At 35.9% G+C, this 22,062-nt stretch overlaps 1 protein-coding gene and 1 pseudogene across 4 annotated transcripts; both read right to left on the bottom strand.

Moving 5' to 3' along the window:
- Positions 1–92: 92 nt before the first annotated feature.
- Positions 93–14,606, bottom strand: LOC143569244 (uncharacterized). 4 transcript variants are annotated; one of them, XM_077055217.1, is made up of 15 exons: positions 14,479–14,522; positions 13,466–13,493; positions 13,247–13,345; positions 12,873–12,934; positions 12,686–12,773; positions 12,521–12,582; positions 12,326–12,422; positions 9,249–9,512; positions 8,260–8,721; positions 8,061–8,162; positions 7,479–7,583; positions 7,297–7,380; positions 6,710–7,022; positions 5,638–5,683; positions 4,986–5,178 (listed from the first exon to the last, which is right to left on the bottom strand). In XM_077055217.1, the coding sequence occupies exons 3-15, from the start codon at positions 13,343–13,345 to the stop codon at positions 5,097–5,099; spliced, it is 1,866 nt and encodes a 621-aa protein (XP_076911332.1). In that variant the 5' UTR covers positions 13,466–13,493; positions 14,479–14,522; the 3' UTR covers positions 4,986–5,096. The 4 variants fall into 4 exon arrangements, with proteins under 4 accessions (XP_076911337.1, XP_076911332.1, XP_076911327.1 ...); XM_077055222.1 differs by lacking the exons at positions 4,986–5,178; positions 5,638–5,683; positions 13,466–13,493 and adding exons at positions 93–286; positions 480–525 and having other exon boundaries at positions 13,247–13,373; positions 14,479–14,606; XM_077055212.1 differs by lacking the exon at positions 13,466–13,493 and having other exon boundaries at positions 13,247–13,373; positions 14,479–14,606.
- Positions 1,555–3,638, bottom strand: LOC143565747 (nuclear intron maturase 1, mitochondrial pseudogene; annotated as a pseudogene).
- Positions 14,607–22,062: the final 7,456 nt, after the last annotated feature.

The following is a 22,062-nucleotide window of genomic DNA, read 5'->3' as shown; positions in this document are numbered from 1 at the left end:
TTTGGTTACCATTAGTACACATTGTAGATGTAGGGTAAACGAGTTGAAAGGTTGTAATAAATTGCAGCCTAGACGGTCTTCAGCTTCCCACTTTTGACCGTCAAAACATGGATCATGAAGCAACACCAAAAAGTCATCAACCCCCAATAAACACATATTTGCTATCAATTTAATCTACAAAAGGCGACTCGGATGTGATCCGGTTTAACCAAATGGATTTCCTCCGCCAGAACCACTTTGCTGTTGACTTTGATGAAAGGGTCCATAGCCACCTGCTGCTTGTGGCCTGTATATATTTGGAATAGAACTTTACGTTTTTGCATTACAAAAACCACTCTGGGAATAAGGCTAAGTTGCTATCAAATTGCATGTTGGGAGCCGCTTGCCCCATAAATGGACCTAAACACAACCCAAGGCAATGTCAAGCAACGAGACCAGAAAATACACTCAAGTTCATGACAAGTAACAATAGAAATTACCTGTATGAAGGATGCATGTTGGGAGCCGCTTGTCCCATAAATGGACCTAAACACAACCCAAGGCGATGTCAAGCAACGAGACTAGAAAATACACTCAATATTATGACAAGTAACAATAGGAAAAAACTAAATGTGGCAAAATGCGCTGGCTGAACAATGGTTCAAAACGGAATCTTACTGGTCTAGTTGGGTTAACCAAAAACACTTTCTGTTTTCAAATAATCATCGGTTCAAATATGTTTACAAAATCTATTGCGATAATGATAATTTATGTAAATACCAGTCAGAGCAGGTCTAGTTGACTTTTGAACCGTTTCATTTTACAATATTTTTGCAGCTTTAGATGTTTGACATGTTAGAGATGTAACTTGTCACATAGCCAAATCAACCAACTGATAACTAGATGCTTTGAAATCGCCACGTCTAGTTAAAAAAGAGAAAGAAACATTACCAGAAGGCATTGCTGGCCCATATGATTATGGATGAGATGATTGAGTAGGCATCCATGGTGATTGAGTACCAAGGCTTGAGGTACGCTGCATGTGTGATGTTGGTGGTAATGGATTAGAGGGTTGGGTGGGTATCCATGGTGATTGAGTACCAAGGCTCGAGGTACGTTGTATGCTTGATGTTGGTGGTAACTGGTTAGATGATTGAGTTGGTATCCATGATGGTGGTGGAGTACCGAGGCTCGAGGTGTGGTGTAAGCTTGATTGAGGTACCATGTTTGGTAGAGCCCCTTGCAGAGGTACCATTGAAGGAAACTACAACATAATAGAAAATAATTAATTATGCTATTAATTTCTTTTTTCTAGGCAACAGAAAAAATTTAATTAAATAAACAGATGAACAATTTACTGGCTGTATATGCTACATAAGATGCTTTTTTTTGTTCTAAAAAATTACAGCTCTAAAGCCAAAATTTGTATATTCTGTAACTAAAAGAGACTTCTGTCTATAGGCTTATGAGCTAACACTAACCTTAAAACAGTTAAAACTCATTCGATGACATTACAACATGACAATATACAGTCAATTTTAAAACTCTTAACATGTGCCATACCTCATACAAAACTTAGCATCCCGATTCGAAAGGACTCCGTCTTCCTCTTTGAAACCCTAGACTTCGCGCTCCAATAGTTTTATAATCCCACACAATCTCACCAAGTATGTCTTGAGGCAAACACAACCTTCCTTCTTTCACTGATCTTTGCAACTCACAAAACAACTTCAAATCCTGCAACTTTATATAATCCAGCAACACCTGTTCATGATCCGGGACCCACCTCCTCGGAAATGGGGTATAATCACACGGTGGAATCATATTCATACGCGAAAACCTAACCCCTTCAATCGCATCAGCAAGACCCAATCTCAACAAATCAGCATACTCGGGAGTCCTATTATCCATGCTCTGCCTAAGTGGACGGCTAAGATCGCGTGAACCTTTCTTAAACACCTTAACCCTTGATTTCATCTTATACCTAGCAGCATATAATTTAGCCACCGAGTTTCGAATAACATACGCGCAGAAACCAACAACCTTTTTTCTGTTATCTGCATACTGATACCAATCAGCCATTGTTTCAAGAAACTTATTCATCTGTGCATTCGTTTGTGCTTGACCACAATAAAGCATTGGAGTACACGGTAATGGCTCGGGATCTTTATCCCCTTTAACAAACTTAAGCCGTCTAAACTGTCCTATGCATTGCTGCAAACTCGCAGTAACCGAAAGCAAAATCCCAACACTTTTTTGACTCACGATATGACCACCTCTTGACGCAAACCGAATAGTTGGATATATCACTCTTTGACCGATTACATGATCTAAAAACTGAACCCCTATGCTTACATGTTCAATTTCGATCTTTGATTCATTTAACTTTAGCGCGTACTTATTCTCGCAAAACTCGATTATCAAATCCCTAATCTCCAACGCATCCTTTCTTGACCCTCTAATTCCTATCAAGAAATGACCACCGTAACGAATGTAATCCATCTTTTTGGATTTATCTTTCCCACCCCCGCGTACAAACTCGGGCCATGACGGCGTATGATTACCATGATCATTAATGACAAAACTATCATTGCATGTAGAACAAAATTCTTGGATTTTGTCCTCCATCATGTGATCTAACTCATTAAGATAAATATTAGCAAGTAAAGGACTTAATATTCCACAATAACCATAATTAGGTACCTTTGCAGCGTCCACAGGTGCAAAATCATAAAATGTTCTTAGCCAATACGGGTCGGGTTTCGCCTCGTTTTCATCAAGAACTTTCTTCCTCTTCAAACCCTTTTTCTTGTTTCTTTTCCTCTTAATCTTTTCATCATCAAGCCTCGACTTTGGCGCTCCTTTTAACCCGGATTTGATCAAAACCAATACTTTCTGATCCATAACACCTTTTTCAACGAACTGAATCAGCAAATTGGCATCTAAACTATCAAACATTTCGGTTAAATCGCCTTTCAAGAACCAAACATACCCTGCAAAATTACTCCGAATCGTTCGAATCACCGTATGCGCGTTCCTTTTCGGGCGAAAGGCGTGCGATTTGGGGGAAAACCCCGCCTCAAAGACCGGCTCGAGAATCATCAAAAGCAATTCTTGGACCACAAAATCTTGAAACGGAGGGTCATTGGATGCCGAAATCATTCGAAGCTTTCGATTTGAGAGCTTTGAAACATGGGTTTTATCCTTAGGGTTTTGAATGTAAGGGTTGGTTTTCATGTTCCATTGAAACTGACCTTGTACGACGGCGTTTCGAAGGGAAAGGAGGTTGGTGAGGACGTGGGACTGGACGGCGTGTCTGGCTGGGTATGAGCCGGCGAAGTGGGCGCAGGTGCGTTGGTACGCTAGGACCCATAGGTCGAGTTTGGAGATGAAACCGGTGAGGTTGGAGAAGTGTGTTTGGCTTCGGGTTGTGAAGGTTTTGATCCATAAATCGGAGAGGACTTGAAATGGGAGGGAGTGTGGGTCTTGTTTGGGTGGTTGTTGATGACGGTGGCGGTGGGGAGTAGAGAGGTGTGAGAAGATGCAGGTATGCCTTCTGAACTTGCTACTTGCAAACTTGATGTGCTTTAACAAATACCTCCTGCTTCAGTTGTCCTCCTCGATGATTATTGATCACGTACGTACCTTAAAGAATGCATGGCGGCTAATCACTTTCAAAGGCACGCCAAATCTGTTTCAATCACACAGCAAAACGTCTTCAAGAAAGCACTCATAAACGTGTTATAACCATACATTCAATCTATCAACTACAATACAAAACTAATAACAACAAAGGGCAAAACATTAAAGAAAAAACATATTCTGGATTTCAATCCATAAAAATGACCCTAAACACATGTCTTGTTTTTTCTTTCTAACAAATCGAACGAAGTCATTATTGAAATTTTCAATTTCACTTATAAAGAACCTCGAAACCCAAAAGTCTCAAAAGCTAACCGTACACCACCTGAAGTGTGCGGTAATTAGAAGGTCCAATTTAGTTTTTTTCTAACGATCGATTTCAGAACTCCACGGTCTGTTGGCCTTATCTTTTACATAAAAAACAACTTTAAAACCATAAATAAATCAGACCTGGAAGTATTTTAGGATCTGTGTCTCCATGTGTAATGTGGCAGTTTATACCGACCATTTATTCCTCAAAGCAAACCACATCAGTTGTATCGTCTATCCTATTGGTGATGTGTTCAAGCAATGCAATGCAGAGAGAGGAGTTATAAGTATTAATTTAAAACATATGTCGGCTGTATGTTTCGATAGTATGACGCTTACTGTTCAAAACCGAATATCCGGAAATAGATGGACGCTTACATGAGATGGTGGCCCGGTCGGAGGTACTTGTTTAGAGTGGAAGATGATGGACGGTTATGTTAATGTTATGTGATACATCTAGGGTTTGTTTATAATATAAAATAAAATTAAATAATATTAAAATTAAAATACCGGATAATTTGGATATCCGAAAAATTAAATTTGCCGATGAATAAACTTGTTTAATCAAACGTGTTATAAAAACATGCTTACCCAAACATGGCCCACTTTATTGTACGGGTTAAATATGACAACCCCAAACCTCGTTATTTGCATATCATATTTGCATGAAATATATACTACACAATTACCAAACCAACTTATGTAAATTATTAATCAATGCATAACCTATGTAGACATTATAGACAGCAGCAGCAATCTAGAGTTGCAAAATCGTCTCTTGATACAGGCTTTCAAAAGAAAAAATATATACAACTCTCTTTAGAAATACAGAGGGCCGTTCAATACAGAACTAACTTAAATTAAAGAACCGCGGGAACTGCATAATGTGTTTGTAAGTAATGCTTTAGCCATGATACATAAGATATATCCAGGCACTACATACAAATGCATTATGTAGCTCTCGCGAACTCCAATTTAATTTGGTTTTGTATTAAGCATTTTAGCGTGCCCATATATATAAATACAAAAATTAAATACAACACAAATTGCAGTCTTTTGAACGTCAAATATGGATTACGAAGCAACACCAGAAACTCATCAACCCCCAATAAACACATATTTTCTATCAACTTAATCTACAAAAGGCGACTCGGATGTGATCCGGTTTAACCAAATGGATTTCCTCCACCAGAACCACTTTGTTGTTGACTTTGATGAAAGGGTCCATAACCACCTGCTGCTTGTGGCCTGTATTATATATGGAATGGAACTTTATGTTTTTGCATTATGAAAACCGCTAAGAGGATAAGCCTAACTTGTAATCAACTTCCATGTTTTTGTCATAGAGAGAATGTCATAAAATACCAATTTATAAACTAACTTTTCCTTACCATTTGGTGTCAAAAGTTTTTATTTGGTTACCAGCTGATACAATTGACCTAGAAAAACCACTTTAAGTCACATTTTTTACCGGCTATAATAGGTCAAACATGAATGGCATGACCCCAGTTATAAAAGGTCAATTGCATCAAATAGTAGTAAATAAAACTTGCATCAGATTGTAAAATAAAAGTTAATTACATACAATGACAAAATTCAAGTGTTACATTTTGTGAAATCTTCACGTTTTCTTAATGCAATGACAAAACCCTGTTTGATCTACTCACGGGAAATGAAAAAAAAATGGATAAACCTTAAAACAATTACCTGTATGAAGGATGCATGTTGGGAGGCACTTGTCCCATAAATGGACCTAAACACAACCCAAGGCGATGTAAAGCAACAATACTAGAAAACACAGTCAACTTTATGACAAGTAACATAGGGACAAAGTAGTTGTGGCAAAATGCGCAGGCTGAACAATGGTTCAAAACGGATAATCTTACCAGTAGGGCTGTAAACGAATCAAACGTTCAGCAAATAGTTCGTTTACATTCGTTACGAACATGAACAAAAAAATTTATTTGTTTACTTAAATGAACGAACATGAACAAAGGTTGTGTTCGTTCATTTGTGTTCGTGAACGTTCAGTAATGCGTTCATTTATGTTCCTTTGTTTTTGTTTGTTAGTTGAAGAATTGTTTTATATTTCTATAATATTTTATTTCTAATAAGCAACCTAAAATTTAAATTTCATAACCTATCTTTATATTAAGTTCGTTTCATTAATGGTTTGTTTTATAAAGTCTTGTTTTAACTAACAAATCTAACTTGTGCTTCGTTCACATTATTTGAATAAACCGCCGATTGGGGGATGGCTATATTTATGATTATTATTATCTCAAGTGCTTAACTTTATACTTAATTAAGCTGATTATGTCTAATGTTTCGTTTAAAAATGTTGTTTTATTTTCTTAAATAGTACATGTTCGTTTGCGTTCGTGAACAAGTTCAATTCCTTAACGAACAAACAAGAACAAAATTTTCCGTTCAGCAAGCGTTCATGAAATTAATGGTAAACGAACGCACAAGATTGGTTCGGTTTGGTTTGGTTTGTTTACAGCCCTACTTACCGGTGTAGTTGGGTTAATCAAAAACACTTTCTGTTTACAAATAATCACCGCATCAAATATGTTTACAAAATCTATTGCAATAATGAAAACTTATGTAAAAACGGGTCAAAGCAGGTCTAGTTGACTTTTGAACCATCTCATTTTTAAGAAATCTTTGCAGTTTTACACGTTTGACATGTTAAGAGATGTAAGTTGTAGCATAACCGGGATCAACCAACTAATAACTAAACAATTTGAATAGGGAAAAAAACAGAAAGAAACATTACCAGAAGGCATTACTTGTCCATATGATAATGGATGAGATGATTGCGTAGGCATCCATGGTGATTGAGTACCAAGGCTTGAGGTATGTTGCATGACTGATGTTGGTGGTAATGGATTAGATGGTTGGGTGGATATCCATGGTGATTGAGTACCAAGGCTAGAGGTACGTTGTATGCTTGATGTTGGTGGTAACTGGTTAGATGGTTGAGTTGGCATCCATGATGGTGATACAGTACCGAGGCTCGAGGTGCGGTGTATGCTTGATTGAGGTACCATGTTTGGTAGAGCCCCTTGCAAAGGTACCATTGAAGGAAACTACAACACAAGTAAAAATAATTAATCATGCTATCAGTTTGTTTTTTCTAGGAAAAACACAGATTTAACTAAATAAACAAATAAACAATTTACGGGCTGTATATGACTGGTATTTTGTTAATAACAATTAGCTGTTTTGATGAAATAAGTTGCATAGTTTTTAAGGGCTTAATCCAGCACACCAATATTGTGTTACACGCATGCATCTTTTATTACTAATTCTTACTACGGGTGATTGAGAACCAAAAAAAAAAGTTGATTTAAGTAGGCATACTGTTGTAGCTTGAACTGGAGGTGATTCATTGACATCAAATGGATTTGAAGGTTTTGATTGCTGCAAGTAAGCTGGTGGCATAGGCTGTAACAACAGAAAAGAATCAAATCAGCAACATCTCAAATTTAAAACAGAACCAGGAGCATAATGGGCATTTACGCCTTTGGCAGGTTTCATCATACCATTGCAACATTGTATTGCATGTTGAATCCCATGCCGTATTGTGGAGCAGGGTACCATACGGGACCTGGAGCAGCAAAAGACGAAAAATTGGAAGAAAATAAATCCTGCACATAGAACGAATTCTATAAGATTTAACCAGCTAATCCGCTTATTGTGACTTTTAAATGCAAATAAGCGCATTTTGAATGTTTGTATGATAAAAAATGAGTTATTGTGTTCTCTTATTTTAGGGTGAAATAAGTTGTTTCAGTAAGCAATTTGAGATTTCGTGATTCAAATTGACTATTATCGGTAGATTCAAAACTAAAAGCTTGCCTTTATGATGAAATAAGTTGCGTTAAGTAAACACTTCATTTCTTATTATAACTTAATAACTATTTAACATGTAAAATTTGACTAGAAAAGTTGTATTAGTATAATAATGATCTATTTTTTTAATAAAGCGGTTTAGGAGGGTTTAACTTGGCCAGTTTGACGCATTTAAAATCAAACATAAGCGAAATTGACCGACTTGTAGGTAAGGTAGAAACCGCTATCCATACATGAGATGAAATTTATAGCCATAAAATAAACACCATTACCGCTGGTAATTCTTTGTTTGTCGGTTTAACATCCACCCCATGTGTAACTTGAGAATTTGAAAACATTTGAGTATTACTATTCCCAAGTGAAGGATTCCATTGCTGCAGAAAGTTGACCGGAGTACAAAATTGTAAAATCCGCCATTAAGTCCTAATACAAGTAATTGAGCAGAATAGTAACAAAAACCGAAGGATGTACCTGACTGTTTTGGGGCCCACCAACAGGCTGATTAAATGACTGGGCAAAAGCCTGATTCTGTTGAGGATGCACATCTTGCCACTGACCAAATACATTAGGCCCAGGAGCAACTGACTGATAACTTGTTGGTGTGGAAACTGGCAACTGTGTGTTGCCAGATGATCTAGCTGGCAGAGTAGCATTGGACGCTGGAACTGACAGTTCCGAAAGCACGTCTAGCAAGTTGGTAGTTGGAGGAGGAGTATGAACTGGCTTCACTTCTTGAAATGAATCAAAATTAGCCCAATTATTATTAGATGGTGTTGTTGGCTGAGTGACTGATGGAGCAGTTTGTTGTTGTGGTGGCGCTTGGGCAGTTGGAGGAGGTTCAGGAACAGCATCAAAGTTAATTAGCGAACTTTCTGTTTTAAGTTCGGTTGGATTCCCATTGGAAGAACCCAAGCTACTAGAAGATAGAGTTCTCTGCAACCAGAAACAATTTCTTCTTACACTACTTTAACATGAGCAATTTTTTTAATATCATAATACACTGGCCATATTTGCTTATTCTGATTATAATTATAGTGAAAAAACAAAATAAGTTTCTTGTATATTGTATCAAGTGATACAGCATATCTTTTCTAGGTAAGCTTTTAATTTCAATGTATAAGTTTATTCTTAGTAAATAGGGGTTGTTCGGGATTTGCTGATTTGAAAATCTTATCTGCTTATTGTGTTTTCTAGAAGCAGATAAGTCATGTTTAAGTGTTTAAATATATAAATGTGTTTATGCTTATCTGCTTATTTAGGTGAAACGACTTGTGTTCGGTAAACAGTGTAATCGCTCTTTTCAAACTAACTATTCTCGGTGGATCCAAAGTGAAACAAGACATTTTCAATGAGTTGGTTATCTGTTTGTTTAAAACCACAACCAAAAGCTGTTTAAATAAGCAATCCCAATAACTCCCTAAAAGGCCACATAATATAACCTTATGAAGGAAGAAGCTGACCTGTTTACGCAATGAACCATCTGTTGGCTTAGACCCATTGGATTTTGGGGGTTCAATAATCCGCACAGGAGATGCTTTATCCCCCAGTATATCCCTAACGGGTCTTATTATAGGAGGGCTAGATATATCTGGATCTCTTTGTTGATCAAGAGATTTACCTTCAACCTTAAATCCTCCATTAGACAACTTCCCGTCTTCAGAATTCCGTCCATCCCTAAATGGCGGACTTCTAGAACCTCCTTGATATGATTCTGCTCCCCCCTGCTTATATATGCAAATAATCCAGATATGAAAACAAAGCAAAGATCAGAACTTCAGAAGCATATTGCTCTTAACTAGAAAGCCAGTATAATTTATCATCATTCATCAATTTTCAAATCACTAATATTTCTGCTTTATGTTTTTAGGGGCGTATTTAAGATTTTTTTATTTTAGATAAAACATCTATAGTGATAGCAGCTTACAAGTTGCATGCAGTCAAGACTAAATAAAACATAATTTACATCTTGTGTGATGGTAACAGTACAACTAATTCCCCTTTTATAAAGTTAAATATATAGAAAAGCAAAATCCTATTCAAGCTAGTATACATAAATGCCCCTTCATTTACTCCTATCTGAACACAACTTGTGTGATGGTAACAGCAGAACTGATTCCCCATTTATAAAGTTAAAATTATAGAAAAGCAAAATCCTTTTCAAATTAGTCAATTATAGTTACCATGTTAGCCTATTCTAAAATCTTTTAAAACTAGGTTGGCACAAAAAGAGTATAATTACACAAGTGGACCATTTTATAAAGTGAGTTACTATTCTATGACATTTGCCCATTTTAGAAGGCAAATTGGTAAGGAAGGTAACTAAAAATCCCAAAGTTGTAACATCCCGAAATTTCTAAAGTAATATTTATTATATTATTTTGTCGGGTGAAATAAACGAGTTAGTGGAACGATAATAATAATAGCAAAATATGAAGACTTAGTAGGATAATTAGATGGGATTAGATATGGACCAAAAGGAAATATGAGCCTTCGGTCCATGGGCTTAAGGGAGTATAAATACCCCCTTAAACCCCAATCCTTTCCATTCCATCCATTTATCCATCCTAATCTCTACACACTCCAAAACACACACAACCCGAACCAAGATCCAAAGGCGAGGACCCGAGCTCGTTGGTGCTAGATCGTCGTGACGAACCAAAGCAACAAGACCAGCTCGTGTTCGTAGTTCGACTCATTTACGGTACGTTTATATCGAGAACTTGTTCGTTTAGGTTTGGATTAGTATAGAAATGATAGATCTGTGTTTGTATGGTAAAAACGAATCCAACAAAGCTAAACTTACTGAAAATGGATATGATTTGATGGGTTAATCGATTGATAAAAGAACCCGTAACCTATATGCCTAAATCGCACCCTTTAAACATCGATGTTAGGTCGATTTGATGGTTGGGGTTTGTAGGCGCTGGTCAGACGATTCCGTGGATACCTAAATCGAGTTATTTGGTTAAGAAACGAAGATGATTAAGGGATTTAAGGACGAACAGTACCTGCAGCTGGACAACTTCGCCTGCAAGCTAAGTTCGCCTGATGAACTTCGCCTGCAAAGCTAAGTTCGCCTGATGACAACTTCGCCTGCAAAGCTAAGTTCGCCTGATGAACTTCGCCTGCAAAGCTAAGTTCGCCTGATGACAACTTCGCCTGCAAAGCTAAGTTCGCCTGATGACAACTTCGCCTGCAAAGCTAAGTTCGCCTAAGGTTTAACTTCGCCTAAAGCTAAGTTCGCCTAAGGTTTAACTTCGCCTAAAGTCAAGTTCGATTAGAAATAAATTAAAAACGATAAGCAAAAGTAAGCTAATACTAGGCCACCAGATTAAATCAGGCGAGTATTGATACGTGTAACTTATACAGTCAGCCGAGCTCAGTTAAAGAAGGGATTTACAACTATCGGAGGAAGAAGCAGAGTTCAGGTGAGTTCTAGCCCCATTTATGTGTTATGTTTTCGGGGCTGTGTGCATACTCGATATGTTTGTTAATACGCTTATCCTAAGAGATAAGTGTATGCCTTATGTGAGTGATGTGATATGTATGAATGATTGCTTGATGGTACGTGAACGATCTTCGGATACTGCATGTACTGTCAGGTTGTAACGCTATGTATAAGGTAAGTATGATATGTATGCTTATGTGTATGAACGTGATAAAGTTAATAAAAGAAGGAAATGATGGTTGTATGGTTGTATGGTTACGAAAAGGGTACCGAGCCCTAATAATACTCGAGGTATGATGTATGGTTGTATGGTAACGAAGAGGGAATCGAACCCTACTAATATTCGAGAACTAGGGAACCGAATCCTACTAATATTCGAGGAAAGAGGGTACCGAGCCCTAATAATACTCGAGGAAAGAGGGTACCGAGCCCTAATAATACTCGAGGAAGGAGAGTACCGAGCCCTAATAATACTCGAGAAATGTAGGGCGTAATGCTCTTTATAACGTAAGATATGAAAGTAAGTTAATACAAAAGAAAGTATGAAAGTATGAATGAAAGAATATAAGTTTATGTGTATTGTATAGTGTACGATTAACTAGAACTCACTCAGCGTAGCTGACTTTTAGTATGCACGCAGGTGAGTAGAATGAGACAGCTAGCTTGAGCGGGCACATGGTGGGCGAATAGGAGACTGGCATCTGAAGACTCAAGATGTTTTAATGTAATTGACGTTTATTTTGAAAGACAAGAATGTTTAATTGAGGCAAGTTTTGGATTGCTGTAACGTTTCATGAAAGTTTTTATATTCCGCGAAAGTTTTAATGAACTCTGATTTGTAAGAACTGTGTTTATGAGTAAATCCGACGCTAAAGTAGGGCTCGGGGCCTTACAAAAGTGAACAGCATGGGGCATGAACTTACACACTCCTTCTGATGAGAAAAAATTTGGTGAAAGTTCAAATTATAAAAAATAGGGAATTTTTGTCAAAAACTGAACTTACACACTCCTGATGATGAGAAAAAATTTGGGATCCATAGTTACCTTGTTGGCAATTTTCTAATATTTTTTTAAGTTAAGCAGCAGTACCATCTTCACACTAGGAGACTTGTCAAAGCTTCTCTCACCAGAATATCTTTTATCCACATAGACATGTTTAATGAAGTCTCGAAGCCTCTCAACATTACTGTCACATGAATCAAATTTAGAATTGAGCTTTAATCATATTGCATTATGTTATTTTTTTGTGAACGACCGAATGCACTGCATTAAATAGTTACAGACCTACTGTCTGGTAAAGATTGGCGTTGAGAATCCCATTCTTTAAAATAAATTTCCTTGGCACTCTGATATTGCAACCAAAAGGAGTCACACGTGTAACACTAGTTTGTATCATAACATCAAGTTGTGAAAGATTTGATTAGTATGCAGATTATGCAAGAATATTACCGCATTTCCCCCTCCTTGAAGGGCACTAACTTCCGGTGAATTAAACTTGGCCATGGACACTGACTTTACCCTGTGAGTGAACTCTCGACTGCAGAAAGTGTACACTCATAGATCAATATAGGAGCTCAAATTAAGTGAAACGTTGTTTTAAACGACATTCTTAGTTTAAAAGCATGTAATTACTTACTGGATTCCACTGCAGGTGGTGCAAATAAATGTCCAGAAGTTTGTGCATACATATTGAGGTCCCTGTTTAGTATACAACATGAGATATAGTGAATACTAAGGTTCGGTATCACAGACATTAATAAGTGGCTGAAGTATAATAAATCTTCCTTTTCTCTTAAATTCTTAGAAAACTATAATAGTTCTTATATGTAGAGCAAAAATGCCTTTGTTTGATTATACTACATGTACTAACAGCATTATGTTTCCATTTATTTCCTTATTATTACTATAAACTAAAAGTAGCTTATTGTAGTAGATTAGCAAAATAAACTATTAACATAAACAACAAACACCATCAAATCCAATTGCAATGGAAAAAAAATAAAATTGTACCAAACTGTTGCAGTTAATACACCTCCGGTTCTCTGGAAGTTTAAGCAGGTTTCTTATGGCTCTCTCGTTTCTCTCTTCCTCTTTCAACCGACTCGTCATCTCCTAACTCCAATCCAAGCCTTAACTTCTGAAACAACATCAAATCAACAACCAAATCATACACACAAGTCATCAATGATCAAAAACACAATTCCTTCCACAAATGAACTAAAAACACACTTCCTAACTCCAATCCAAGACCTAAGTTCTAAAACAACATCAATTCAACAACCAAATCATACACACAACTAGTCATCAACTATTTAAACCACAATCCCTTCCACAAATGACCTAAAATCCCCAACGAACTAGCAATTACCAACAATAAAACCTAACACATACAAATTTCAATCCAAAGCAGCGTATAAGTCGATCAAAACCTTCAATTTGAAGAAACAAAAGATACAAACACATCCGATGCACAAACAGTCTGATTGAGTGTACCAAAAACACAATTCCTTACACAAATTACCTAAAATCACCAACTGAACTAGCAATTTTCAACAGTAAAGCCTAATACATATAAAATCAACAACCAAATCATACTCACAGCAAGTCTTCAATGATCAAAAACACATTTCCTTCCACAAATGACCTAAAATCACCAACCGAACTAGCAATTTTCAACAATAAAGTCTAACACATACAAAATCCTATCCAGAACGGCGTACGAGTCAACCGAAACCTTCAATTTGAGCCAACAACATATCTAAACACACCTAATGCATATACAGTCTGACTACATGTATCAAAAACACAATTCCTTCCACAAATTACCTAAAATCACCAACCGAACAGCAATTTTCAACAGTAAAACCTAATACACATATAATTCAATCCAGAACAGCGTACGAGTCGATCGAAACCTTGAATTTGAACTAAACAACAAATCGAAACACATCGGATGCAAATACAGTCAAATTACATGTAACTATTGTTAAAAACAGGCATATATACATACACAATTATCAAAAACACAATTCCTTCACCTAAACTCACTAACTGAGCTAGCAACTACCAACAGTAAAACCTAACACATACAAAATTGAATCCAAAACAGCCTTCAATTTGAACTAAACAATAAACAACAGATCGAATGCATAGAGAGACTAACTACATGTAAGTATTATGTTATGAATAACACACATCGGCGTATATACATATACAAGTATAAATACAATATATAAATTGACCTGATCGTAAGATTCCGAGGGAAAATTGAGAGACTGTTTTGTGTGTGTGTGTGTGTGTGTGTATTCAGTTAGAGAGAGAAAGATAGGGTGTGCGCAGACACACTGGACTGGAATTTGGAAAACAAAATGCGGGGCTGATAATACAAGTCCACCTTTTGACGGTCTTCCTGGGGTGACTTTATTATGCACATGATCATGACTGCACTCTATCTTCTGCCGTATAAACTAATTTCAATCTTCTTTATTATTATTATTATTATTATTATTATTTTTTTTTTTTAACGACCATAACGTCGGGTACTTCGTACGCGGCCCCTATTGGCCACAGTAGCCCGAGCCGGCCACTATTCCGGATGGACGAAGCCCCTAGCGGTCCACCCTATTGAGGGATTCACCGGATAAAACCCGACCCCCACACCCGCCTAATGGCACGACAGCGAGGAGCCGGTAAAACCGGGTGAGATCAGGACTCGAACCCTGGCAAGCCAGGGTCATCCCTCATATCTCCCATATAAGTTGGTGATAGTGAGGTTTGAACTCCCTACCTCTCACTAGTAAAGTGAGTGCTCTACCATTGAGCCACATCCAACTTAATCTTCTTTATTATGATTTATAAAAATATTATATACTTAGTGATTATTGATTATAATAAAACTCGCGAGTTTTTCGGTTTTGATGTACTTGTTTTAGCAAAAGAAAGAGAAAACCGAAAATTGTAGTTATAGAATAAGTAAAATGGTACTAAAACATGTTTATTTCTGTCTTTTTATGTAACGTTTAAACTCACGTTACAAAATCCGTACGCTACGACGGATAACAAATAAAATATAAAACCCAAAAAATTAACGTGTTTAGTTTTTTTTAGAATGGCTTTTTTCTTTTTGTGTTTAGGTCACCGCACTCTTTAATTTGGATAACCTTTTTGCCTCACTATTACAAGACGTTTCCTAGGAAAACCATATATATCACGGGCTGCCACTTAACAGTCGTTGTGAAGCCACAAGAGCAGAATTCTCTGGCGTAACACACGGTGGAACGAAAACCCGAGTAGACTCAGGATCCGAACTCACAACCTCAATAGGCTTAGTTCAAATCATTCATTGCCCGTATCCATTCAGGCCACTCAAAATGACACAAGTGATGATCAAACTTGAATATTCACTAAAGAACTAAGTCATTCAATCGGTTATTTTGTTAGATTAATACGTGAGTTAAATAGAAAAAAGAAAAAGAATACAAGTAGAAAATCAAAAGTAATCCAAAAGGAAAATTAAAAATTTAAAAGTAGTTCAAAAGAAAGTTCATGTACAACCGTCTTATGATTAATATTTTGATATTTAGATTGATAATCAACTTTTATTCTTTTTGAACGACAAGTAATTTTAATAATAATAAAAAAAAGGAACCATCAGTCGGCAACTGGATCGAACCAACAAGAAGCAACACATTAAATCACACAAAGTAAATCAAAGACGAAACCCAATCCAGCGAAACAAACGCCTTGTAGAACAATCTATACTTTATCCAAACATAAAAATTCATCACAATCTCTTCCAAAATATCTTCCGTAGAAAGACATCTATGGCTGAATGTTCCCGTTTTCCTTTTCTTATAAATGAATCAAAGTGAGACATGAATAATACCCCTCAAGATTCTCCTTCCCATGGTAGTATCGGGCTCGTCCACAACCTGTTGAGAGAAGGGTCATGAAACATGTCACATCCCACCCGCATCAAAATGACACAACTCTTCAAATATCTTTAGTCCAACCCAACGCCTAAGGAATCATGATGTATAGGTCTAGTAATCTGAACCATGATGTATAAATATAGTCGTATGATGTCCCTCCTCATAATAATTGCAAAATTTTGAGTTTAAATCTTTATAAATACAAGGTAAAAATGAAATAGATATCTTAAAAGAATGTTGTTAAAAAGATATCTAGTAATCTATTTTCAAAACATTGATAATAGTATTTTCTTTACATAATATATCGCCTAAGCTAAGCTTTTTCTTTTTTCTCTCTCTTGTATATATATTTAATAACTGAGCTGGAATACTTTATTTTGAGACTTCCTTTAGTAGATAAGCATGGTTTTATCTACTTTTTACAAATTATAAATATGTATGTATACCCCATTATATATTGATAAATGTTAAGTAATAGTTAACTCATCACAAAGGACCCAAACCAACTCAGGATTCACTTTAAGCCATAACTTTTAAAAAACAAAAATATTGTATTATTGTTTAAAAGGTGTTTTCACGACCCTTATCATTAATTGGGATGAATCCCGATCAGGATTCCTTTGTGTATGGGGTTCCATTTTATTGTCACAATCATTGTCTACTTTTTATTTTTAGTTTCTTTTTATAGGCAAAATTAATCAACTTTTACTAGTAAACTTATAACCAGACTTTCTTATTATGTCATGAATATGAAGTCACCAACTCACTATACATATTCTAAAACAAATTTTTGTTGAATCTATATGGTTGAGCGTTATCATGTCAAAATATATGTAACTTCATAAAAAATATATATAAAGAAGTTAAAAACGTTGTTTATGAAACATCTAAAACATGAAAAAGTAAAAATAAATATTGTTTATATAAGTGGTGATCATCGGTTCGGTTCATATAAACCGGTTAATGCTAATCAAACCGATAACTTCACAAACTGCAAATACTAATTTGTTAAGAATTAAACGGATTGAAGATATAACATTTAGGATTCAACAGGTCGGGCAAGATTTGTTTTTGCGATTTTGACTATTTGTAGATTTGAGACTCCACAAAGTTAAACATTAACTTTAGGTGCTAATATTAATTGTTAAACTTTATAGAGTTATAATTAAACCCATATACCACCTGTTTAAAAGTTCAAGATTCCAATAAATTGATCTATCAAAACCATTGTGTTATAAAAGTGACTAGAACAAAAGAGTCTATCCCTATAGGGAAGTTGAAAAAAATATGCAACTACATAATAAGTAAACCAAAAGATGTAAGATTAAAAAGTAAGACTAAAGCTTGTGATTTAGTCATTCTAAAAAAATATGCAACTACATAATAAGTAAGCCAAAAGTGCCTTTGACCTGCCAATACAAAAGTATCATATATATCGATCGTATAGAAAGGTGTAATTAGAAGTTTAGAACTAGAGTTAAGAGAGATTACTTGTGACTTGTGGCTTTAAAAAAAACTAGAAGATCAAGGTATGATATTAATCAGGGTCTTACCAGGGATAAATTAATCTTTCTTCATAGATCGATACAAGACAATCGTTTATTATCATACTCGTGGATCGCCTTGATCTAGGTATGATAAATATTTTTTCATAGATCGATACAAGACCTTCTTCGATGATATATTATCATACTCGTGAATCGTCTTGATCAAGGCATGATATTAATCAGGGTCTTAACCCAAGGATAAATCTTTCTTCATTCGTTGATGATATATTATAATGAAGCAGAATTAATCAAAACCCTTAATAAAAAATAATCAAAAAAACAAATTCAGATTCTTAAACCCAAAACTAAAATAGCATATAATCATTCAAACCAAAGTTCAAAAAAAACACATAAACCCTAATCAACCAAACCATCATATATTCAACCAAACACCTAATCCTCAAAAGCCCATGGATGTTCATCGCGAATCGCCTGTTCTTCCTCGGGTGTGAAATCATTCTCTATTTTGAATATCTCCCGAATCTCCTCCACCTTCTTGTCTGTGATCAAATCCGCCACCCTTTGACAAAACACACCCAACAAGTCAGCATTGTTAAGATCATGAGCATACTTAATTAGCACCAACAACGTCTGAATCGCAACGTTTTCACGTTCAATGAAACTATTCAGCTCATTTGTCGCCTCAGCGCGAACCTCCTCGTCCGAAGACTCTTGTTTCTTGAGGAACTCTTTCACCGCTTCGATAACTGCTGAACCCACGTCCGGGATTGGGATCGGTGCATGATCGGGTTCTGGCTTGGGATCGATTGTGGCGTCGACTGGGGATTTGAATTCTACGTTGTTAGGGTTAGGGTTTTCGTTCGACGATGAAGCGTCGTTGAGCTTGAGGGTGAGGGTTTCAGTTGCGGCGATAGTTTGTTCGATAGTAACGGTTTGCGACATATCGTTTTCGGTGAATTTGTGATCGGAGAAGATGGATTTGTGATGTGGATTTGGGGGTTTAGGGTTTACATGAGGTGTATGGGGTTATATATATATAGAGGTGTCATAGGAGGTGGATAATAATAATAATAATAATAATAATAATAGTCGGGTCACGAAACTCTTTAAATTGGAAAGTACGGTGGGCTAATACATAAATTGTTTCAAAAATAAAATAAATAATAACAATGAAAGTTATGTTGGTATAAATGTATTAAGTTAATGTAAACATAAGCTATACTAGGAAGTAAATAATATTATTTATTTTTTAACACATATATCTTTACCAAAACTGATTATCATGGTACATATGAATGATATGAATATATGATTTAAGAATATTCGAGATAAACATTATTTACAATCGAGATAGCATGATCTACTTATGACATGTTTAATTCAAATAGCTAAAGTTTTTTTTTAAAAATAATTTGAAGATAATCCTTTAGTTTATATATAATTTCAGCATTTTTCCTTTTTACCCTAATTATATATTTTAATATTATTGCCTCAATTTTTTTGACATATACAGTTATAATTTGATTAGTCGTATAAATCATTGCTAAAACCTAAAAGGTGTGTTAAATTTTGACTATACATTATAACTGAATCGTATAAAGTTGATGGGCTCGTGTTGATTTGCATATTGTCAAATGTCAATAGGGGAAGCAAGCCCAATCTCCATGGGCTTGGTCAGAAACAGTCATATAAATAGTGGCCCAGAAATAGGTGTTTGGGCTAGTGAATTCTTCTTTGATAGGCCCAAATTTAACGATATAATTGGAAGGCATTCGATATTTCAATACCTACCATCTTCTTGTGCCCGAATTTAGAGAACATAGCCTGCTATCGATACTCCGCTAACCAAACCAGTAAGAAAGGTAAAACACATATACCAGAAACCAATGGAAGTTTGGGTTGAACATGAGATGAATGTGATGGGGTGAGGTGCGAACGTTTAAAATCTACAAATATTAATTTCATAACGAATGCATCTTTTCATATATTATGGTTTATATCATTTTCAGAGACTTATGTTCTATTTTTCATTTTTATTTCGTGAACATGAATACATCTGTTTTAACTAACTATATGTAAACATTTGTGTATTATATATATGTAAGATAATCATTTACATATATGCAAAATGTTCTACAAATGTCTTACAAAATCTTCAATGAGAAGGATCTAGACTCGATTTTTAAAGTTAGTTTTAATTTGGTATACAGAAGAAACACTAAATACGACAAAGTGTGGTAAAAATTTTGGGATCCTTCTTATGTTAGTGGTAATTTCAAACCGAAAAACGTGTTTTCATATACTACCCTTAACGACTAATGTTAACTTATGTCGATTACTAACTACATATTCAATGATCAACCATGATTAATGGTCATTATGACTTCTCAAAGATGTCACATGAAATGAAGTTCTCATAAAATCTCTACACAAGGTAATTCAAGAAAAAAGAATGACACATGAATGTTATGTTTCATTAATCAATGTTATTGTTAGATAGTGACATTATTGTATATAGTGGTATTATGATAAGTTTGTATTTCTCACACAAGCAACCTACACAATTGCAAATTTCTTACTCCTACAATTTGAAATATTTCTTCCTACACACCTACAAACTAAAAAGCAACACTTTTCTATAATAATTTTCTTAAGTTGAAAATTGATTTCTTCCTGCACGTCTATAAATTTTTCCTACACATCTGTAAATTGAAAGTCGATTTCTTCTTATGCATGTCCACTTAATCCTCGATACACATCTACAACATTTCGTGCACATCCAAGGACAAAGCATAGTGAGGGCCAGGAGTGGTCCCGACCCTTCATGTTTTTTTGCGCAGTAGTGTAAATTAACATGTTCTTCTCTCGAAAATTTGTATACGTAGTGTAAATTTACTTATTTTCACCTGAAAATTTGAGCTCAGCCCCCTCGTTTATGAAATTTTCATACAATTTTAGCCCTCGAGTTTTCTTCCAAGCTTCGTCAGTGTACACATCTACAACAAACATAATATTAAAACAAGTTGATTATTCTACTTCTCTACGTCATGTAGGATTGTCCAAACTGCTCGCCACTCGCCGCTCGCCGCTCGTTCGTCGTTCGCTCGAATTTTGCTCGAAAAATGCTCGTTCGATTTCGGCTCGGTTTGGAAGTGAACCGTTCGGCTCGGTTCGGTTTAAAAGCAATCCAAGCACGAGCAAAGCCTCGCTCGGTTTGGTTCGGTTCGTTTTGCTCGAATTATTTTTTATTTATTAGTTTTATATATAATCTTTATGTGTATATATAAAAGTATACTGTTTAAAGTTTTTAAAATTTCCCCTTTCGTGTTGAATTCAAAGTTCAAATTTAAACCATAGCCACTCGTTTTATATATGTTTTGTTGTTAACTATGAGTTTTATACATTTTAAAGGTGAATTAATGATATTTTGAAGTTTTAGAAATTTAAAATTGGAAACTTTGTACGAAATCAAGCAAAACCAAACCGAACCAAGCCGCTCGGTTTCAAAACCAAACCAAGTTCAAGCATAAAGATATCGCTCGTTTCTTCACATTCAATCCGCTCGGTTCGGCTCGCTTTCAAACCAAACCAAGTATGAGCATGTCCGCGTTCGGTTCGGTTCGTGAACAGCCCTAACGTCATGGCATTTAAAAATAAAATTACAAAAAGTTGAATGTATCTAAACATGTTTCGATAAATTGGATGTGGCTCAATGGTAGAGCACTCACTTTATTAGTGAGAGGTAGGGGGTTCAAACCTCACTATCATCAATTTATACGGGAGATATGAGGGATGACCCTGGTTTGCCAGGGTTCGAGTCCTGATCTCACCCAGTTTTACCGACTCCTCGTTGTCGTGTCATTTGGCGGGCGTGGGGGTCGGGTTTTATCCGGTGAATCCCTCAATAGGTGGACCGCTAGGGTCTCCGTCCGTCCGGACTAGTGGCTGGCTCGGGCTACCTTTAGCCAATGGGGGCCGCGTACGAAGTACTCGGCGTTAGTTAGTTGGTCGTTAAAAATAAAAAATCTAAACATGTTTCGGCTTAATAAAATAATATATAAACTGACGGTGGAAATAGAAATAGAATGCAGCCTTTGACATCACATGGAGTATAAGTTCTAGGCACTAACATTAAGTGGAAGTAGGTTTCTTTATTGTCTGGTCAACAAGTTGATCTTTACTGACACTCAATTCAGTCGCATTGACCTTTATTACCTCATTTGCGACAAACATCGCCCATCTACCGTTCTATTCTCGACACCTTTATCGCCACAAAAGTTATATAATATAACTTCACTTTCAATAAGGGTGGGTTTCATCATACTCGTAACGAACTCAATAAATAACATTTCTATTATGGTCGGTTTGGCATGGTCTATCTGCTTTA

This window comes from Bidens hawaiensis, unplaced genomic scaffold (genome assembly GCF_021521415.1).
Source record: "Bidens hawaiensis isolate Kalapana, Puna unplaced genomic scaffold, B.hawaiensis_p1.1 tig00001236_1, whole genome shotgun sequence".
In the NCBI taxonomy this organism is placed as follows: domain Eukaryota; kingdom Viridiplantae; phylum Streptophyta; class Magnoliopsida; order Asterales; family Asteraceae; genus Bidens; species Bidens hawaiensis.
The sequence above is the reverse complement of the archived record's forward strand: the minus strand, read 5'-3'. Positions and strand labels throughout refer to the sequence as shown.

Coding starts and splice junctions, on each gene's coding strand:
- LOC143569244 (XM_077055222.1), bottom strand. CDS start 13,345: ATGACGAGTCGGTTGAAAGAGGAAGAGAGAAACGAGAGAGCCATAAGA. Junction 526..6,709: donor TGGACAAGTAATGCCTTCTG/GTAATGTTTCTT, acceptor GGTTGTGTTTAG/GTCCATTTATGGGACAAGCG. Junction 287..479: donor AACATGCATCCTTCATACAG/GTAATTTCTATT, acceptor AAATATATACAG/GCCACAAGCAGCAGGTGGCT.